This window comes from Mustela putorius, unplaced genomic scaffold (genome assembly GCF_011764305.1).
Source record: "Mustela putorius furo isolate JIRA1106 unplaced genomic scaffold, ASM1176430v1.1 tig00003845_pilon_pilon_pilon, whole genome shotgun sequence".
Classification (NCBI taxonomy): Eukaryota; Metazoa; Chordata; class Mammalia; order Carnivora; family Mustelidae; genus Mustela; species Mustela putorius.
Window position 1 is genome coordinate 73,843,407 of NW_025421998.1, and position 15,739 is coordinate 73,859,145.

At 39.4% G+C, this 15,739-nt stretch overlaps 1 protein-coding gene across 1 annotated transcript in view; it reads left to right on the forward strand.

Moving 5' to 3' along the window:
- Nucleotides 1–5,239: 5,239 nt before the first annotated feature.
- CAPZA2 (capping actin protein of muscle Z-line subunit alpha 2) overlaps nucleotides 5,240–15,739 on the forward strand; it is a 62,383-nt gene continuing 51,883 nt past the window's right edge. Inside the window, exon 1 of the mRNA XM_004741917.3 lies at nucleotides 5,240–5,552. Coding sequence (XP_004741974.1) covers nucleotides 5,514–5,552 — 39 coding nt within the window. The 5' untranslated portion in view covers nucleotides 5,240–5,513. The remainder of the gene's footprint in view (nucleotides 5,553–15,739) is intronic.

Genomic DNA, 15,739 nt, shown 5'->3' on the forward strand with positions numbered 1-15,739 from the left:
CTGTTTGCTATATAGGGGGATTAAAAAAATTTTTTTAAATTTTTTAAAGTTTATTTATTTTTTTTTTAGTACTCCCTACACCCAACATGATCAAACTCACGATCCTGAGATCAAGAGTCGTATGCTCTTCTGACTGAGCCAGCCAGGCATCCCACAGGGAGATTTTTTTAAAGCAATAAATTAGTCTAATATTCTCTATCTATGTTGTTTTTAAGACTATGCAAAGAAATCATACTCATTAGTTCATTCCAGAAATGCTTACTGAATTTGGTATCAGATTAAGTAGACAAAAAAGATGAAAAAGAAACAGCCTTTATTGAAAAAGATCTGACGTACATGGACTGATGACCATCAGATTCAGGTTAGTGGTTACCCATGGGAAGAAGGAAAAGGAATGGCATCTGGAAGAGGTAGACTGTGTTTGTTTGCTTGTTTGGGCTTTAAAAAAATGTTTTCTGACATATTTTGTAATAATAATTCCAATAAGTAAATGGAAATAAATATAAGCTGTAGTCTTTCTTTGCCTCACCCTACAGGATCACCTTGGGCAGTCCCCATGCCCTGTACCTCATTTGAGACATTGCATGAAGATCCTGAAGACTTGAACTTACAGTGACTGAGAAATTAAGGAGCAGGAAATTAATTAGATATTTCACTGGTGGTTGAATACGTAGTGGTAAAAGGCAGTAGTATTTGTATGATTTGAGGATTGCTGGAAAAAACCTTTTCTCTCCTGTTCTGGAGTCTCAGGACTACATTTTAAGGGACTCTCTAAACCCCATGAGGTTGGCTAGCTCAATTTTTCAGCTCCCATATAAGGATATGCAATGAAAGAGTATTTCAATCAATATGCATTCCAACAAAGTTTTGTTTGTTTTTTTTTTTTTGTCCTGTTTTGTTTTGTTTTGTTTTAGCACTTATATGCCAGACTCTGTATTTGTCAGATAGCTATTAAGGAATGGGCTATGTCCTTAAGGAGAGATTGGTATTATAATATGGTGATTACAGCTAATGTTTATGGAGAACTTTGCTAATAATGCCTGTGCCTGGTGCTAACTGCTTTGGTGCATGCTCTCATTAAATCCTCACAACATAGCTATGAAGGAGGACCACTGTTATTTTTAATGCGTAGATGAAGAAACCAAAGTTTCCAGAGTGAGTTGCCCTGCTAATTAAGCTGGAACCAAGATCAGAACCTAGGACTTACTGTTTATAAAATCTGTACACCTAACCACTAGATACATGACAAAATTCACGGAAAACTTCCGTGAGACTCTAGAATAAGAAATTACTAGCTTTAGAGGATTCACTGTGAGCTTCAAAAGAAAAAGGGATAACTGAATTGAATTTTAAAGGATCAGGGCAAAGAATGTTCTAGAAATTGCTTTAATAAAGGCGTGAGAGAGTGTGATTCCTAAATGAATAACTTTGTGTGTTTCAATGACATATGCACTGGGGGCAGTGGCACAGGTGGGTTTGTCGAAGTTGGGAGGAACCAAATTATGAAGAACGGTGTATTCAGGAGAGCGGAAGAGTTTAAAAATGAGTTTCTTCAATAATTCCTTGATATATCTAGAATGATTCATGTCAGTCTTCTTTCTGCAAGGGTGCCACTTATGAGAGCCTTCTCAAATATAGCTGAGGAAGTGGACTATAGGTAGGACACACTCAACTACAAGTGATCAATAGTTTAGGCAATTACTTGATTTAGAAAGACAATTGCTTTTAAATATGATTTTTGACAGTTTTCTATTGCCATAAAGAATATTATCTGAGGGTGCCTGGGTGGCTCAAGTGGGTTAAGCCGCTGCCTTGGACTCAGGTCGTGCTCTCAGGGTCCTGGGATTAAGTTCCGAATCAGGTTCTCTGCTCAGCAGGGAGCCTGCTTCCCTCTCTCTCTGCCTGCCTCTCTGTCTACTTGTGATCTCGCTCTGTCAAATAAATAAATAAAGTCTTAAAAAAAATATTATCTGAGACCCGTTGTGTTCATTGATCATGAGAGAGTAACAAACAGCCAAATATTAGTTGTGTAACACTGGTGGTTTTTCTCTCAGAAGTGAGGTAAGCCACACTTTTAAACTACAGATATCAGTTTTCCAGTACAGAGATTAAATAATGTGGTGTTATAGACGTCGATATCCTGTGTAGCCATTTAGTGCTCAGTCTGTAATATTTATCATCTTATTACACATTACATGATCAAACTATATTTATATATATCTTATACATGAGTATACATAACTCATGTATACTCATGTATACATGAGTATGTATGTAAATATAATGTGTATATCCATATGTACAATAGTACATATTAACTATGTATTAGTATTAAGAAAGGTACATGAATCTATCAGGACACTTGGGTTCTCAAATGGTAGCAGCTAGATGTACAATTTTTATCAAGTCATTTAATTTATCTAAGGCTCGACTTACCTGTAAGATGAGAGGCTTGCACTAGGTGTATTCTAAGATTTTGATTCTATGAAATTAGGTAATTTCTGACCTTGATAAGCTTAAAATTAGTTCAGGACATAGAGCACATCCACAGGAAAACAGATTAAGATGCATACAAGTAATTTAACAACAAACACTACAAAAGGAAGAATTTTTTAAAAACTCAGGTTCTGCTTCAGTTAATTTGGAAGGCAAAGATTACTACTAATAAGTAGAAGAAAGGTGAGTTTGGAAATTAAATGAGAAAAGGATAGAAATTCTCAGTAGGTAGAATTGTGTGGGGAAATAATATTTTGTTTCTTTTCTCTTCATAAAATAACTGATTATCAAGAATACTGGTATATTTTGGGGCACCTAGGTGGCTCAATCTGTTAAATGTCTGCCTTTGGCTCAGGTCATGATCCTAGGATCCTACATCCAGCTCCCTGCTCAGGGGAGCCTGCTTCTCCCTCTATCTTTGCCCTTCCCTCTGCTCATGCTCATTCTCTCTTTCTGTCAAATAAATAAATAAATAAATAAATAAAATCTTTTTAAAAAATGAATACTAGTATATTTCTACTGGCAGTCATGTAATGGTTATTCTATATCTATACCTATTTTGTGTGACAGCTTAAAATCTTCCCAGAATTCCTAGGGTACATGAATTCTGTAATTTTAACTGTTTCAAGAGGATGGTACTTAGAGATTTTTGAAAGGATTATCAGAAATTATACATAACTGCTGGTTGTGTCACTATGAGGAACCACATATAAAGTGTCACCAAGGTTATAAAGACAGCATGACTCAAATTATTGCAAAGCATTACCAAATTTGGGTGAGGTTTCTAGAGGAAGAGAGCAGCCTCTTAGCCAAACAACACCATCTACTGAGAACCCATTGTGTACACATTAACCTTAGGTGTTGCTAGGTAAACAGAAACCCAAAAAACAGAAGGGGAAAAAAAAACTAGAAGTAAAGCTGATGCAGCAAGTGATGTTGACTAAAACTGGGAGGATGGGAGAGTAATCACCTTCATTAAGTTTTATTTGGTGGACCTTAGAGAAGAAGAAAGAAACATCTCAAAGTGGAAAGAAGGGAGGATACAGAGTAAGATGCCTGAGTTCTACTGTCACTTTAGTCACTTGATTTGCAAACTTGAACAAATGCCTCTGTTTGTTCTCCTGTAAAATGGGTATAATAATGCTGATAAATACCTTACTTGACGAGGCTGCAGTGAGAAATTAATGAAGCAATGACCTGTAAACTATAAAAGAGTGAACATATTATTTATTTATATCTGGTGAGTTCCCTGGCCAAACTGTGTGGCTTCTTCTCTATCCTATCTTCTTGGCACCATTTATGCTCAACAGAACACCCGCTTTTTCTGAAATTGTGTCAGCAAGCATCCCCTTCCTGTTCTATCTCAGAATGGACTATAAGCTTTTTAATAGCATGGATTCTGTTTGCTTCCCACCTGCAAGAAACAGGGATTTGTATAGTATGAACACTCAGTAAATTACTTAGTAACTGTGTTTTATATAGATAGAGGAACTTGAACTGGGGAAGGTATTTTCATATGTGTCATTTACCTGCAGCTGTCAGATTCATCTTGCTAGACATGTTTCTGATGTCAAGTCACTGTTCAAACGTTGTCAACAGTTTCTCATTTTCTACTGAAGTTTTTTATTTTTAAGATTTTATTTATTTATTTGGCAGACAGAGATCACAAGTAGGCAGAGAGGCAGGCAGAGAGAGAGAGGGGGAAGCAGGCTCCCTGCTGAGTGGAGAGCCCTATGTGGGGCTCCATCCGAGGACCCTGAGATCATGACCTGAGCTGAAGGTAGAGGCTGAACCCACTGAGCCACCCCAGGTGCCCCCTGAATGAAGTTTTAAAGATATTTTTTAAACTGAGATGCAGTTGACATATAACATTGATTTAGTTTTAGGTGTGCAACACAATGATTAAAGTCTTAAGTCCTATCTAATAAATTCTAAGGCCATGCTAAAAAGTGTGATCTATAGCATTGGCATTACCTGGGAGCTTCTTGGAAATGCAGATTCTCCAGCCCCATCACAGACCTACTGAATCAGTAACTGCATTTTAACAAAATTCCTGGACACTTCATAATACAGCTTTTACTATATCTTCACTCACTTGCTCAACTTAAAGTGTCACAAGTAAGCTTCCCAGATATTGCAAATAAAAGTAATGGATTCCAATACAATTTGAAAACAATGAACACTTTTTCTTAGTATATCTCAAATGCTTCATGGGACATGCTTATACGTGAAATATATATCCATCGTTTGTCTGAAATTCAAATTTTACTGGGCTCTCTGTATTTAATCTAGCAATTAAATTCAGAAAAGCAGAATCTATGTCTAACATAACTTTGGATTCCCCTGTAATAGTACAGTGCCTTCCCCAGCTGCTCGGTGTTTGTTTAGGGAAGAGTGATCCTCTTGAGAACAGTGGTTTCTCTTGTTTTTACTTATCGTTGTATATTCAGGGACTAACATAGTACCTGACACACAATAAAGGACCAATAAATATTTCTTAAATGAATACACGAATATACCAAGAGCAACCTTCCAATTATGGGTTGGGCTGTGTGTACATATTTTAATGAAAACTGAATATTTTTCCAGTAATTTTAAAAAACAGATTGTTTAAAAAGCTTCTATTCGTACACTTTTTCACATTTTAGCTGGCAGAGTTGAGGGCTTGATGGGAACATAATCAAGGGCTCAGAATGTACTCGTCGCAGACTGGGTCCATATGGTCACTAGTGGAGAAAGAATCCTATACTCAGGATGCTGACAAGCCTGCAGCAGGCGGCGGTAGGCCACTCTTCCCCCCACCTCCCAGACCGTCCAGCCTCCCGCGCACGCGCACAGCCGCGTGTCGACCCCACGGGCCGGCTAGAGAGAGGCGGGGCTCCCCGGGCGCGTGCGCGGCGGCCTGGGCTGTGGGCCCCTCCCTTGGCGGAGGCGCGCGGCGCGGAGGACCGCACGGAAAGGGGGAAGTCAGGTGGCCGCTGCCGCCGCCGCCGCCGCGGTTTGTCGCCAGAAGGAAAATGGCGGATCTGGACGAGCAGTTGTCTGATGAGGAGAAGGTAAGAGTGGCGGAGGCGGCGGAGTCCGTCGTCGGGGAGCCAGTAGAGCCCCGGCGTATCAGCCCGGCGTTTGGACGCCCAGAAAGGGCATCGGTCTGTGCCCTCGGCTGCCCTTCCTCCTCTTCTCGTCGCTGCGCCCTAGTGCCTGCCCCTGTCAGTCACCCGAGGCCCCGCGCGGGGGCAGGTCTCTGTCAGGCCTGCTCGCTTCGCTCGGCTCCATGTAGGGTGTGTGCTCTGAAAATAGGAAGTGGGAGCCGGGCGGCGGCGCCTGGCGCGGCGGGCGGGGGCGGGGGGCGCGGAGGGCGGTGGCCGCTGGGGACCCTCTCGTTCCGCCTGGGCCGTGGGGCCCTTCGCCGGGTCTGGGGACTGCAAGAGAGGTCCCGGTCCCGGCCTGGGAGCGACCCAAGGGCGGTGGTGAGCCCGAGGGCCTGGCGGGAGACAGTAGGGGTAAGGGGGAAAAAACCGCTTAGGAAGCAGACCTTCACTTCTCCCTTTTACGCCCCCTCCCAGAAACAAAATGCTTCCTTTTCTGGTTGTCTACGATTTTTTCCTTTCCCGGTGGAAGTCTCTCTCCCTCCCTCCCCCTCTCCTCCCCCCCCCCGTTTCTTTTTTCGGCTTTAGCTGTAGGCTTTTGCAGCTCCCGTGTTCCTGGGAGGCAGCGGAGTTGTTCACAAAAAGACCCCCTCCCCATAGTTGGTTTCGGCCGTGGTTGGCACGAGCCCCTCTGGGGGCCGATTTGGTGGCGCTTCACGGTCCTGCTAGGACTTCTGAATGAGGGGAGATTGTGCAACTCCTTTTGCTGTATCTTCGGTGCTGTGACAGCGTCGAAACCAGATGAACGACTTAAATTCTCAGGCGTTTAAAATGAGAAATCTGATTATAGAACTAATTCTCTTATTCTCCTTTTCCCTTGGCTTCTGTGAGGGCCCATTCCCAGGGGAGGTGGGGGACCCTACTAATTTTAAGTATTTTCCGGGAAGGCCTGGACGTTTCACAAACTCAGAAGTGACTGACACATAATCTGTGAATAAGATGGTTACAGTTTTTGAGATGTCCACTCTTAATTTCACAGTGTTCATTTTTTTTTTTTTTAAGTTCCAAAGCAGTACAGCCATGTAGGAAACACACCTTAATGGTGTTTAAGAAGTCCTAATGTAAGCCTGGGGGGTATTTTCAATTGGAACTTTCTGCTCCAAGTGTTTTTATATCCTGTAATGTAAACTTGCACCGAAATATGATGTTTTATCGCTTTCCCAATGTGAATATGCCGAAGTCGGCGGCCTCTTCAGTTTTGGAAATCCAATTTTTTCCCTCCTCTGTGGTCTTTGGTGAAAGTGATAATAAAAGAACAAGATTCTCCGTAATTCACAGACCTGGTAGGAGATCCCTGTGTATACAAAAGTTGCTGTGTAGCGTTCACATGTGTTGTATTGGTAAATAACCAGGAGTTGATAACCGAAAATGTACACAGTTGTGTGCACACACGTTTAAAACTAGTGCTAAAAAGTTTTTAAAGGGATTGTCATGTTTTTATTCTAAAATAAAATATACTAAAATAGTGGTTAGTAGTTTAAGTGGCTAGAATCTGGCTGTGGAGAGAGTACTGGGTATGGGAGTTAATGTAGTCCTGCCCCATGTTGTTCTAAAATAGCACATTTTTTTCAGAATGAGATGACAGGGTTCCTCGTTATCTGGCATTCTCAGGGTACAAAACTCTGTAATGGGGGAGGGGGAGGGCATCTTATTCTCCAAACTTGTGTACACAGTGGTTTAATAGTAAATGGATGAATTCAAATTTGAAGGAATTTGGTGTTTCTGTTTCTATTTTGAGTTTTGTAAGACTATTTTGTAGATATTTTTATATATATTTCATTACCATATTTAGTAACTTAAGAATAAGACTGACCAAATTTCTGGGCTAAATTCAAGTAACTGGTGAAGTGAAATTCTAACACTCTTCACTTTAGTTCCCTAAATGTTCTTTTAATCTTTCGGGAGTAGATTGGATATAGAATCAAATAGAATTTTAAAAGGTGGTGTTTTTAATCTAATATTTATTTATTTATTTTTGGATTTTTAATTGATTTTTTATTTTTTATAAACATATATTTTTATCCCCAGGGGTACAGGTGTGTGAATCACCAGGTTTACACACTTCACAGCACTCACCAAAGCATATACCCTCCCCAATGTCCATAATCCCACCCCCTTCTCCCAAACCCCCTCCCCCCAGCAACCCTCAGTTTGTTTTGTGAGATTAAGAGTCACTTATGGTTTGTCTCCCTCCCAATCCCATCTTGTTTCATTTATTCTTCTCCTACCCACTTAAGCCCCCATGTTGCATCACCACTCCCTCATATCAGGGAGATCATATGATAGTTGTCTTTCTCCGCTTGACTTATTTCGCTAAGCATGATACACTCTAGTTCCATCCATGTTGTCGCAAATGGCAAGATTTCATTTCTTTTGATGGCTGCATAGTATTCCATTGTGTATATATACCACATCTTCTTGATCCATTCATCTGTTGATGGACATCTAGGTTCTTTCCATAGTTTGGCTATTGTGGACATTGCTGCTATAAACATTCGGGTGCACGTGCCCCTTTGGATCACTACGTTTGTATCTTTAGGGTAAATACCAATAGTGCAATTGCTGGGTCATAGGGCAGTTCTATTTTCAACATTTTGAGGAACCTCCATGCTGTTTTCCAGAGTGGCTGCACCAGCTTGCATTCCCACCAACAGTGTAGGAGGGTTCCCCTTTCTCCGCATCCTTGCCAGCATCTGTCATTTCCTGACTTGTTGATTTTAGCCATTCTGACTGGTGTGAGGTGATATCGCATTGTGGTTTTGATTTGTATTTCCCTGATGCCGAGTGATATGGAGCACTTTTTCATGTGTCTGTTGGCCATCTGGATGTCTTCTTTGCAGAAATGTCTGTTCATGTCCCCTGCCCATTTCTTGATTGGATTATTTGTTTTTTGGGTGTATTTATTTATTTATTTTTAAAAGATTTTATTTTTCATTTGACAGAGATCACAAGTAGGCAGAGAGAAAGGAAGGGAAGCAGGCTCCCCGCTGAGCAGAGAGCCAGATGTGGAGCTCCATCCCAGAACCCTGGGATCATGACTTGAGCTGAAGGCAGAGGCTTTAACCCACTGAGCCACCCAGGCACCCCTAATCTAATGTTTAAATCGTGTTACTTTTTCTGCCACCTTGTTTGTAATTTTCAGAATAAGCTTTAAATACCTGTAAGCTATTGGAATTCCCATTATTGTTTGAAGATCTGAAGAAGGGAAGCTGTTAACTTACATAGTACCCATACTTTTATCTGGGTGGCTTGATGATACATTTGAAAATAAGTTGTAAGTTTGAGGGTAGGTTTTATAATTACAGTTTCACAGAAAAGTAAATTAACGTTTCAGAAGCTTTAAGTGATTCACTTAAGGACACCTAGCTAGGAAGTGGTGGAGGTGGTATTTAATCCTGTTTGTCAGAATCCAAAGTTGGTGCTCTAACCCTTAAGAATTGATAATAGTAACCTTTTCTGGGTTTAGCTTTGATTTTAATTTGTTGACAGCTTATATTGAAAAAGGAGAAACAATAGTTCTTTTTGTTTTTAATAAAAATTGTAGCTACCTAACATTAAATAGTGTTGGGTTCTAAATTTAGTGTTGGGTTTGATAATTTTGGAACAAAGTTTATTATTTAACACATTTAAAAATTTTGTGCTACTGGCATACTTTCATATATGCTCTAAGGTAGGAAGCTTTTTAGAAATTAATCTAGCATAACATCTTTGCTTTTTAAAATCACGTATAAATGCTTTGTGAGGATACCACTATGAAATTTAATAACCTTTTCATCTTTGGCCAGGTTATAGGTTAATAGAAAATAATATTATCTGAAGAAGCACAGTGAAATGCTTTGAAGTTACTCATTTGTTGTAGCATGTCCCACAGATCTTTTTACATAGTTTAGAAACTCTAGGCCAAAAAACAGTTTATGTTTTCCATTCCTGGGGTCAGCCACATTGTACAGTAAAGCAATTTTGTGAATTTGAAATTGTGGAATAAGGCTAAAAGCAGAAGCATGATTCCATTTCACACCCCTCCTTACAGAGGGAAGTCACTCCAAAGCTCCAGAAGGAAGACATTTAGTTATTGGTTGGAAAGGATCTTTTTGGTTTTTTTCCTTATAACCCCTCTTACCTTTCCCTAGTGATATGAGTTATCCATTTCTGTAGCTTCATCTTTTATATCTTTGTGAATGTGTCTCATGTCCATAGCTCAGCACTGACTTCTCTTCTGATCACTAGTCACACATTTTTATTGGGTGGTTCTTTAAACAGGAGACAGTTAATGAGATGTGTTCAGATGGAACTTTCCTAAAAGTAAATTCATAAACTCCTCTCCCCTTTTCTCCTATGCAGAGTGGATCAGAAATCTCTTTCTGCTCATTTTTCTCTTTATCTTTTTCCATTTTTCTGGTCATCCAAATTTTTAACTTCAGCTTTATTTTAACCTTTGTCTTCTTGAGCTCTGAATTTTCAGTCTGTTTCTGAATTTTCTTGTCACTCCTATCATCAAAATTTGTCTTATGCAAGTAATTTATTTTTTGCTTGAAAAGATATTCCATTTATATCAATTTTTAGTTTTTACCTCTCAGTTGACCAGACTATTAAACTAATTGTTGTTATTTGTTATTAACTACTGTTGTTCAGTAACAAAATTACTGTATGAACAGAATGCGAATTGATTGCACCTGTTCTGTAACTATTTGGTTAAGGAAGGGGAGGAAAAGTAGGGTCAGAAGACTGTCTTGCAGGGGCGCCTGGGTGGCTCAGTGGGTTAAAGCCTCTGCCTTCGGCTCAGGTCATGATCCCAGGGTCCTGGGATGGAGCCCCGTGTTGGGCTCTCTGCTCCTCGGGGAGCCTGCTTCCTCCTCTTTCTCTCTCTCTGCCTGCCTCTCTGTCTACTTGTGATTTCTCTCTCTCTGTCAAATAATAAAATCTTAAAAAAAAAAAAAAAAGAAGAAGAAGACTGTCTTGCAGCTGGTCTTTCCCTTGTATTTGCCACTGCTAGGCTTTTATTATAAACTTCCTAGACTAATTCTTCCAATTTCCTGTATCTAAGCCATGTTTTAATATGTTGTTTTTGTATTATTCCCAAACTTTTAGTTGCTGGATACTCCATTGCCTTTGCAAGGAAGCCCAACTCTTGAAAATAGTATTCATGGCTTTGTATTCCATTCTTACCTAAATAGTTCTGACTCCAGTACATACACTGTTATTTAATCGTGCTGTGAATTGAAAGAGACCTGCATACTAGTCCATGTCTAGCTCCTTAGGTAAAGTATGTAACCTCTCAGCCTCAGTTTCCTCTGAAATGTGGAGATACGTGTAAATGATATCCACCATGTGGTAAACACATATTAAGTTTTGTTTTGTTTTTTTTTTTCTGCTGATGACTTCTTATCCACTTGGAGTATTGGAACTGTTTCCTGGTCTATGCTCTTTGATGAGAATCTTAGGTATCCCTCAGGATTTATGTCAGATCACATGACTGGCTATAACATACCATTAGTTTTTTTTTTTTTTTAAAGATTTTATTTATTTATTTGACAGAGAGAGATCACAAGTAGGCAGAGAGGCAGGCAGAGAGAGAGAGGAGGAAGCAGGCTCCCCGCTGAGCAGAGAGCCCAATGTGGGACTCGATCCCAGGACCCTGAGATCATGACCCGAGCCGAAGGCAGCGGCTTAACCCACTGAGCCACCCAGGCGCCCCAGTATTTTTTTTTTTTTTAAGATACTCTTTATTTATTTGACAGAGAGAGCACAAGCAGGCAGAGCAGCAGGCAGAGGGAGAGGGAGAACCACGCACCCTCTCTCCCAGAAGGAGAACCTTCTGAGCAGAGAGACCGACATAAGGCTTGATCCCAGAACCCTGGGATCGTGACCTGAGTTGAAGGCAGCCGCTTAACCTACTGAGCCACCTAGGCACCCCGACATCTCATTAGTATTAAATACAGTTTTGCATAATAGTTATCTGCTTAACTTACTTTTTTTCTCTCGTTCTGATGGAATTCCTACATGCAGAAGTATCTTTAGCATCTGTCATTATGCTGCATGTGGTGACAAAAGGGTTCAATGAGTGAATGAACAAAGGAATCATGAATTCACAAAATTAAAAACAGTTTTATGAAAAGTAGAAGTAGCATATGGGGTGCCTGGGTGACACAGTTGGTTAAGCATCTGACTCCACTCAGGTCATGATCTCAGGGTCCTGAGATCAAGCATTCTGTCAACTCTGTGAGGGGTCTTTTTGGGATTCTGTCTCTCCCTCTCCCCTTCCTGCTTCTGCTTTCTTTCTCTCTCTCTCATTAATTAAAAAAATAAATAAATAAATTGTTTTTTAAAAAAAGAAGTAGGGGGGTGCCTGGGTGGCTCATTCGGTTAAGCAGCTGCCTTTGGCTCAGATCATGATCCCAGGGTCCTGGGATTGAGCCCCACATCAAGCTCCCTGCTTGGCAGAGGGCCTGCCTGCCTACCACTCTGCCTACTCGTGCTCTTTATCTCTCTGTCAAATAAATAAATAAAATATTTTTAAAAGTATAATAATTTAAAAAATTAAAAAGTAGAATATGAAGTAAAGATCTTGAGGGAAAATTTAGTGTACCTAAATTTTCATTTCTAAATAAAGCTTTAGATTTTAAAGATTTAGATAATTGAATGAAATTTTTGGTGCTCTTTAAGGTAACAGGTGATGATACTGGCTATAGTTCAAATCATTTACACATGCTAAATATTCTTCATATGTAGTTTATATAGTTCTCCCTCACTACACAGTCATAATTTAGTTTCAGAAATTTTGTTCATGTTTGAAAGTAATATAAGTTGCCATCATAATTACATAATTTACATAAATTACATAATTTATTGTGTTCTTACTAACCAAAAAGTAAACTAAACCATTAAGCTATTAATATAGAAAATATTCATTCCTCGTTTCATTCAGTAGATAAATGAATTGTCATTGCACCAATAAAGTGTAAAAATTCCTACAGCAAACAGAAGCTTGATGGTTGCTGTACCATTAGTGGAGTTTTTCAGACTGCACATTAAAGCAAATTAGTAGTACTTGTTCAGTGCTTTTGGGAGCCATTTCTGCATAAAATAAGGATAGTTAGATACATAGAATATTGCATTTTAATGTAAAAACATGGAATATAAAAACACTTAGAATGCAAAGTAGTTTTTAAAGTTGAAAAGCATGATGGGAAAATTTGACATATGGTTCTGTGATCTGACCTAAAGGCCTGATTGCCTGAAGCAGTAACTTACTGCAGAAGTTTATTGCATTTCAGAAAAAACTAGTGATTCCATACAACCATCTATCGTTGTCAGAAAAGGAGAATTTCACAAATTTTGTTTTGAAGGTTAGATGTACAATCTTTACCTTCTTTCTCTTATGATACTTACATGTTTCACTGTGGACCTAATGATAGAACTTTCCTTACACGTTTTAGTTTACTATGTTTGTGTAGACAAGGAATGGAAATAATTTTCAAAAACTACCTCTCCATTTGTATTTTTACCAAATATATCATACTTAATTTACTTCAGTACCCATAGTTTTCCATATTTTACATCTCTGGAATTAGGCTGCATTGTACAATCAATGGCTTATGATACTAATCAGTAGCATTTCCCTTTTTTAGTGGTGCATTAAATTATGCCTCTTACATTGATTGTGAATCAAGGTAAGCAAGGATATAATGTGACAACTAACAACCTAAAATCTTAGCATGAGTGGGTTTGGGAAGGGAATTTTATATGACATTTCCTTATTCTATATAATATGTCTAATGTGGGTCAGCCCCAGAAAGGTCCTGCTTAGTGAAGTCTCAGAGTTTTGGGCTGTTGGAGGTTTTCATTGTAAACTTGGGCTTTTTGGTATGTATACACAGTGGAATATTATTCTGCCATGAGCAAAGATAATATCTTGCCACTTGTGACAACATGGAAGGACCTTGAACACATTGTGCTAAGAAGGTAAGTCAGAGAAGGATAGGTTCTGTATGATACCACTTATATGTGAAATCTAAAAAAGCCAAACCTGTTAAAAAAGAGCAAAAGAAACCCACCAAAAAACAGAAGTTGGAGGTATAATATTGATGGTATTTAAGGGTACAAATTTAAGGGTACAAAGGTATTTAAGGGTAATAAGTAGTACATAAGCCATAGAGATGTAATGTACAGTATAATGAGTATAGACAGCAATGTAATATATATATACTGTAATGATATAAAGTAGTAGTAATGGTAAGTATTGCGTTAATGGCAGTCATATTACAATATATGAATGTATCAAAGTAAAATGCTATACACCTTAAGTTTACAAAATGTAGCATGTTATATTTATCAAAACAGAAACAAATCTTAAACTTTCTTCCCAAGTCCTGGCAACAGTGGGAAGGAAATGTGGTGAATAGCAAGCACACTGATTTTTATTTTCATTTTATAAATTTTTATTTATTTATTTATTATTGAGGGGGATGGACGGAGCGGGGAGAGAGAGAGAATCTTAAGCAGGACTCGATCTCACAACCCTGGGATCATGACCTGAGCCAAAAGATCATGACCTGAGCCAAAATCAGGAGTCAGATACTTAACCAACTGAGCCACTAGGCACTCCAGCACACTGGTTTATAAAGTTTCTCCTCCCCCACCACACATACATTTGGAGCTCACTACATTCTGCCCAGGTTTCAGTTAGCTGAAGCAGGTTTCATCTATAAACTTAATTTCGGAGGGCTTGGAAGGAAAGGAGAACTGCAATATTTGTGAGTAGCAGTAGTAAGACCATAGAGTAGGTTTTAAACTCACTGAAGGTTGGTGATTTGATTACCTGTTTGGTAGACACAAGGGTAAGATTATGGATTCACAGATATATTTTATATGTGTTTGTGTGTATATATATGTATATGTATGGTAGAGCATCAAAAAGTAGTCAGTTCATAGAAATTGAGATCGAAAAATTACTTGTACCTAGGAGGATGGTAGACATCAGTTGGGGTACAAGCTCCTGCCAGAGCACAACACAGGCTCTGTGTTGTGGAAATAGGAAATAGGAAACTGGGAACAAAACAAAGTATAAGTTATATCAGGTACTTTGTAAGTAAGAGATGCAAAGGTGAACTGTTCTGTTAAATTAGTAGAGGGTTTCTTAACCTCAACATTACTGACATCTGAGGCCAGATAACATTGTGAGGGCTGTCTTGTGCATTGTGGGATGTTTAATAGCATCCTTGGCCCACATGGTACCAGTAGTACCCTCTTCCCTCCTGTAATGATAATCAGAATGTTTTCCTGTAGGACAGAATTGTCCGTGGTTGAGAACCATGGGTCTAGACAGATTGGAGCTAGTAAGAACAATGGAAACCTGGGTTAAGTGTTAAGATCTGGCTTAAAGTAGTTTCACAAGACACTAAGAAAAATATGATTGCTAACAGATTTCGGAGTTGGAATCAACAGAATTTGGTGAATGAATGTAGGGAGAAATGGGAGAATCAGGGTAACTCTGAATGTTAAAATTTGGGTAACTGAGAAGTGATACCACCACTAACAGCTAGGGGATTCAGGAAGAAGGTGGACAGCTGGGAAGAATAATGTTGAGTTTGATTTGAGTTATACTGAGTCTGAGATGCCCACCAAATACCTCTTTGAACTTGCCTAGAAGATAGGGAATAGAAATGGAGCCTGGTGGGACGCCTGGGTGGCTCAATTGGTTAAGCAGCTGCCTTCGGCTCAGGTCATGATCCCGGCGTCCTGGGATCGAGTCCCATATCGGGCTCCTTGCTTGGCAGGGAGCCTGCTTCTCCCTCTGCCTCTGCCTGCCATTCTGTCTGCCTGTGCTTGCTCTCTCCCCCCTCTCTCTCTGATAAATAAATAAAATCTTTAAAAAAAAAAAAAAAAGAAATGGAGCCTGGAAAGAACGGTCAGGCCTAGACATTTTATATAGATTTGAGAATCCCCTGTTGTGGGTTAAAGCCACAAAATGGGATAAGACGTTTAGGAGAAGCTTGGACATAGCAAAGAGGAGAGGTGTCAGAGAGTATATACTGTTGGATATACTATTATTTAGAAAATAAAAGAAGGAGAGGAAGAGGTGCAGGATGATTGTT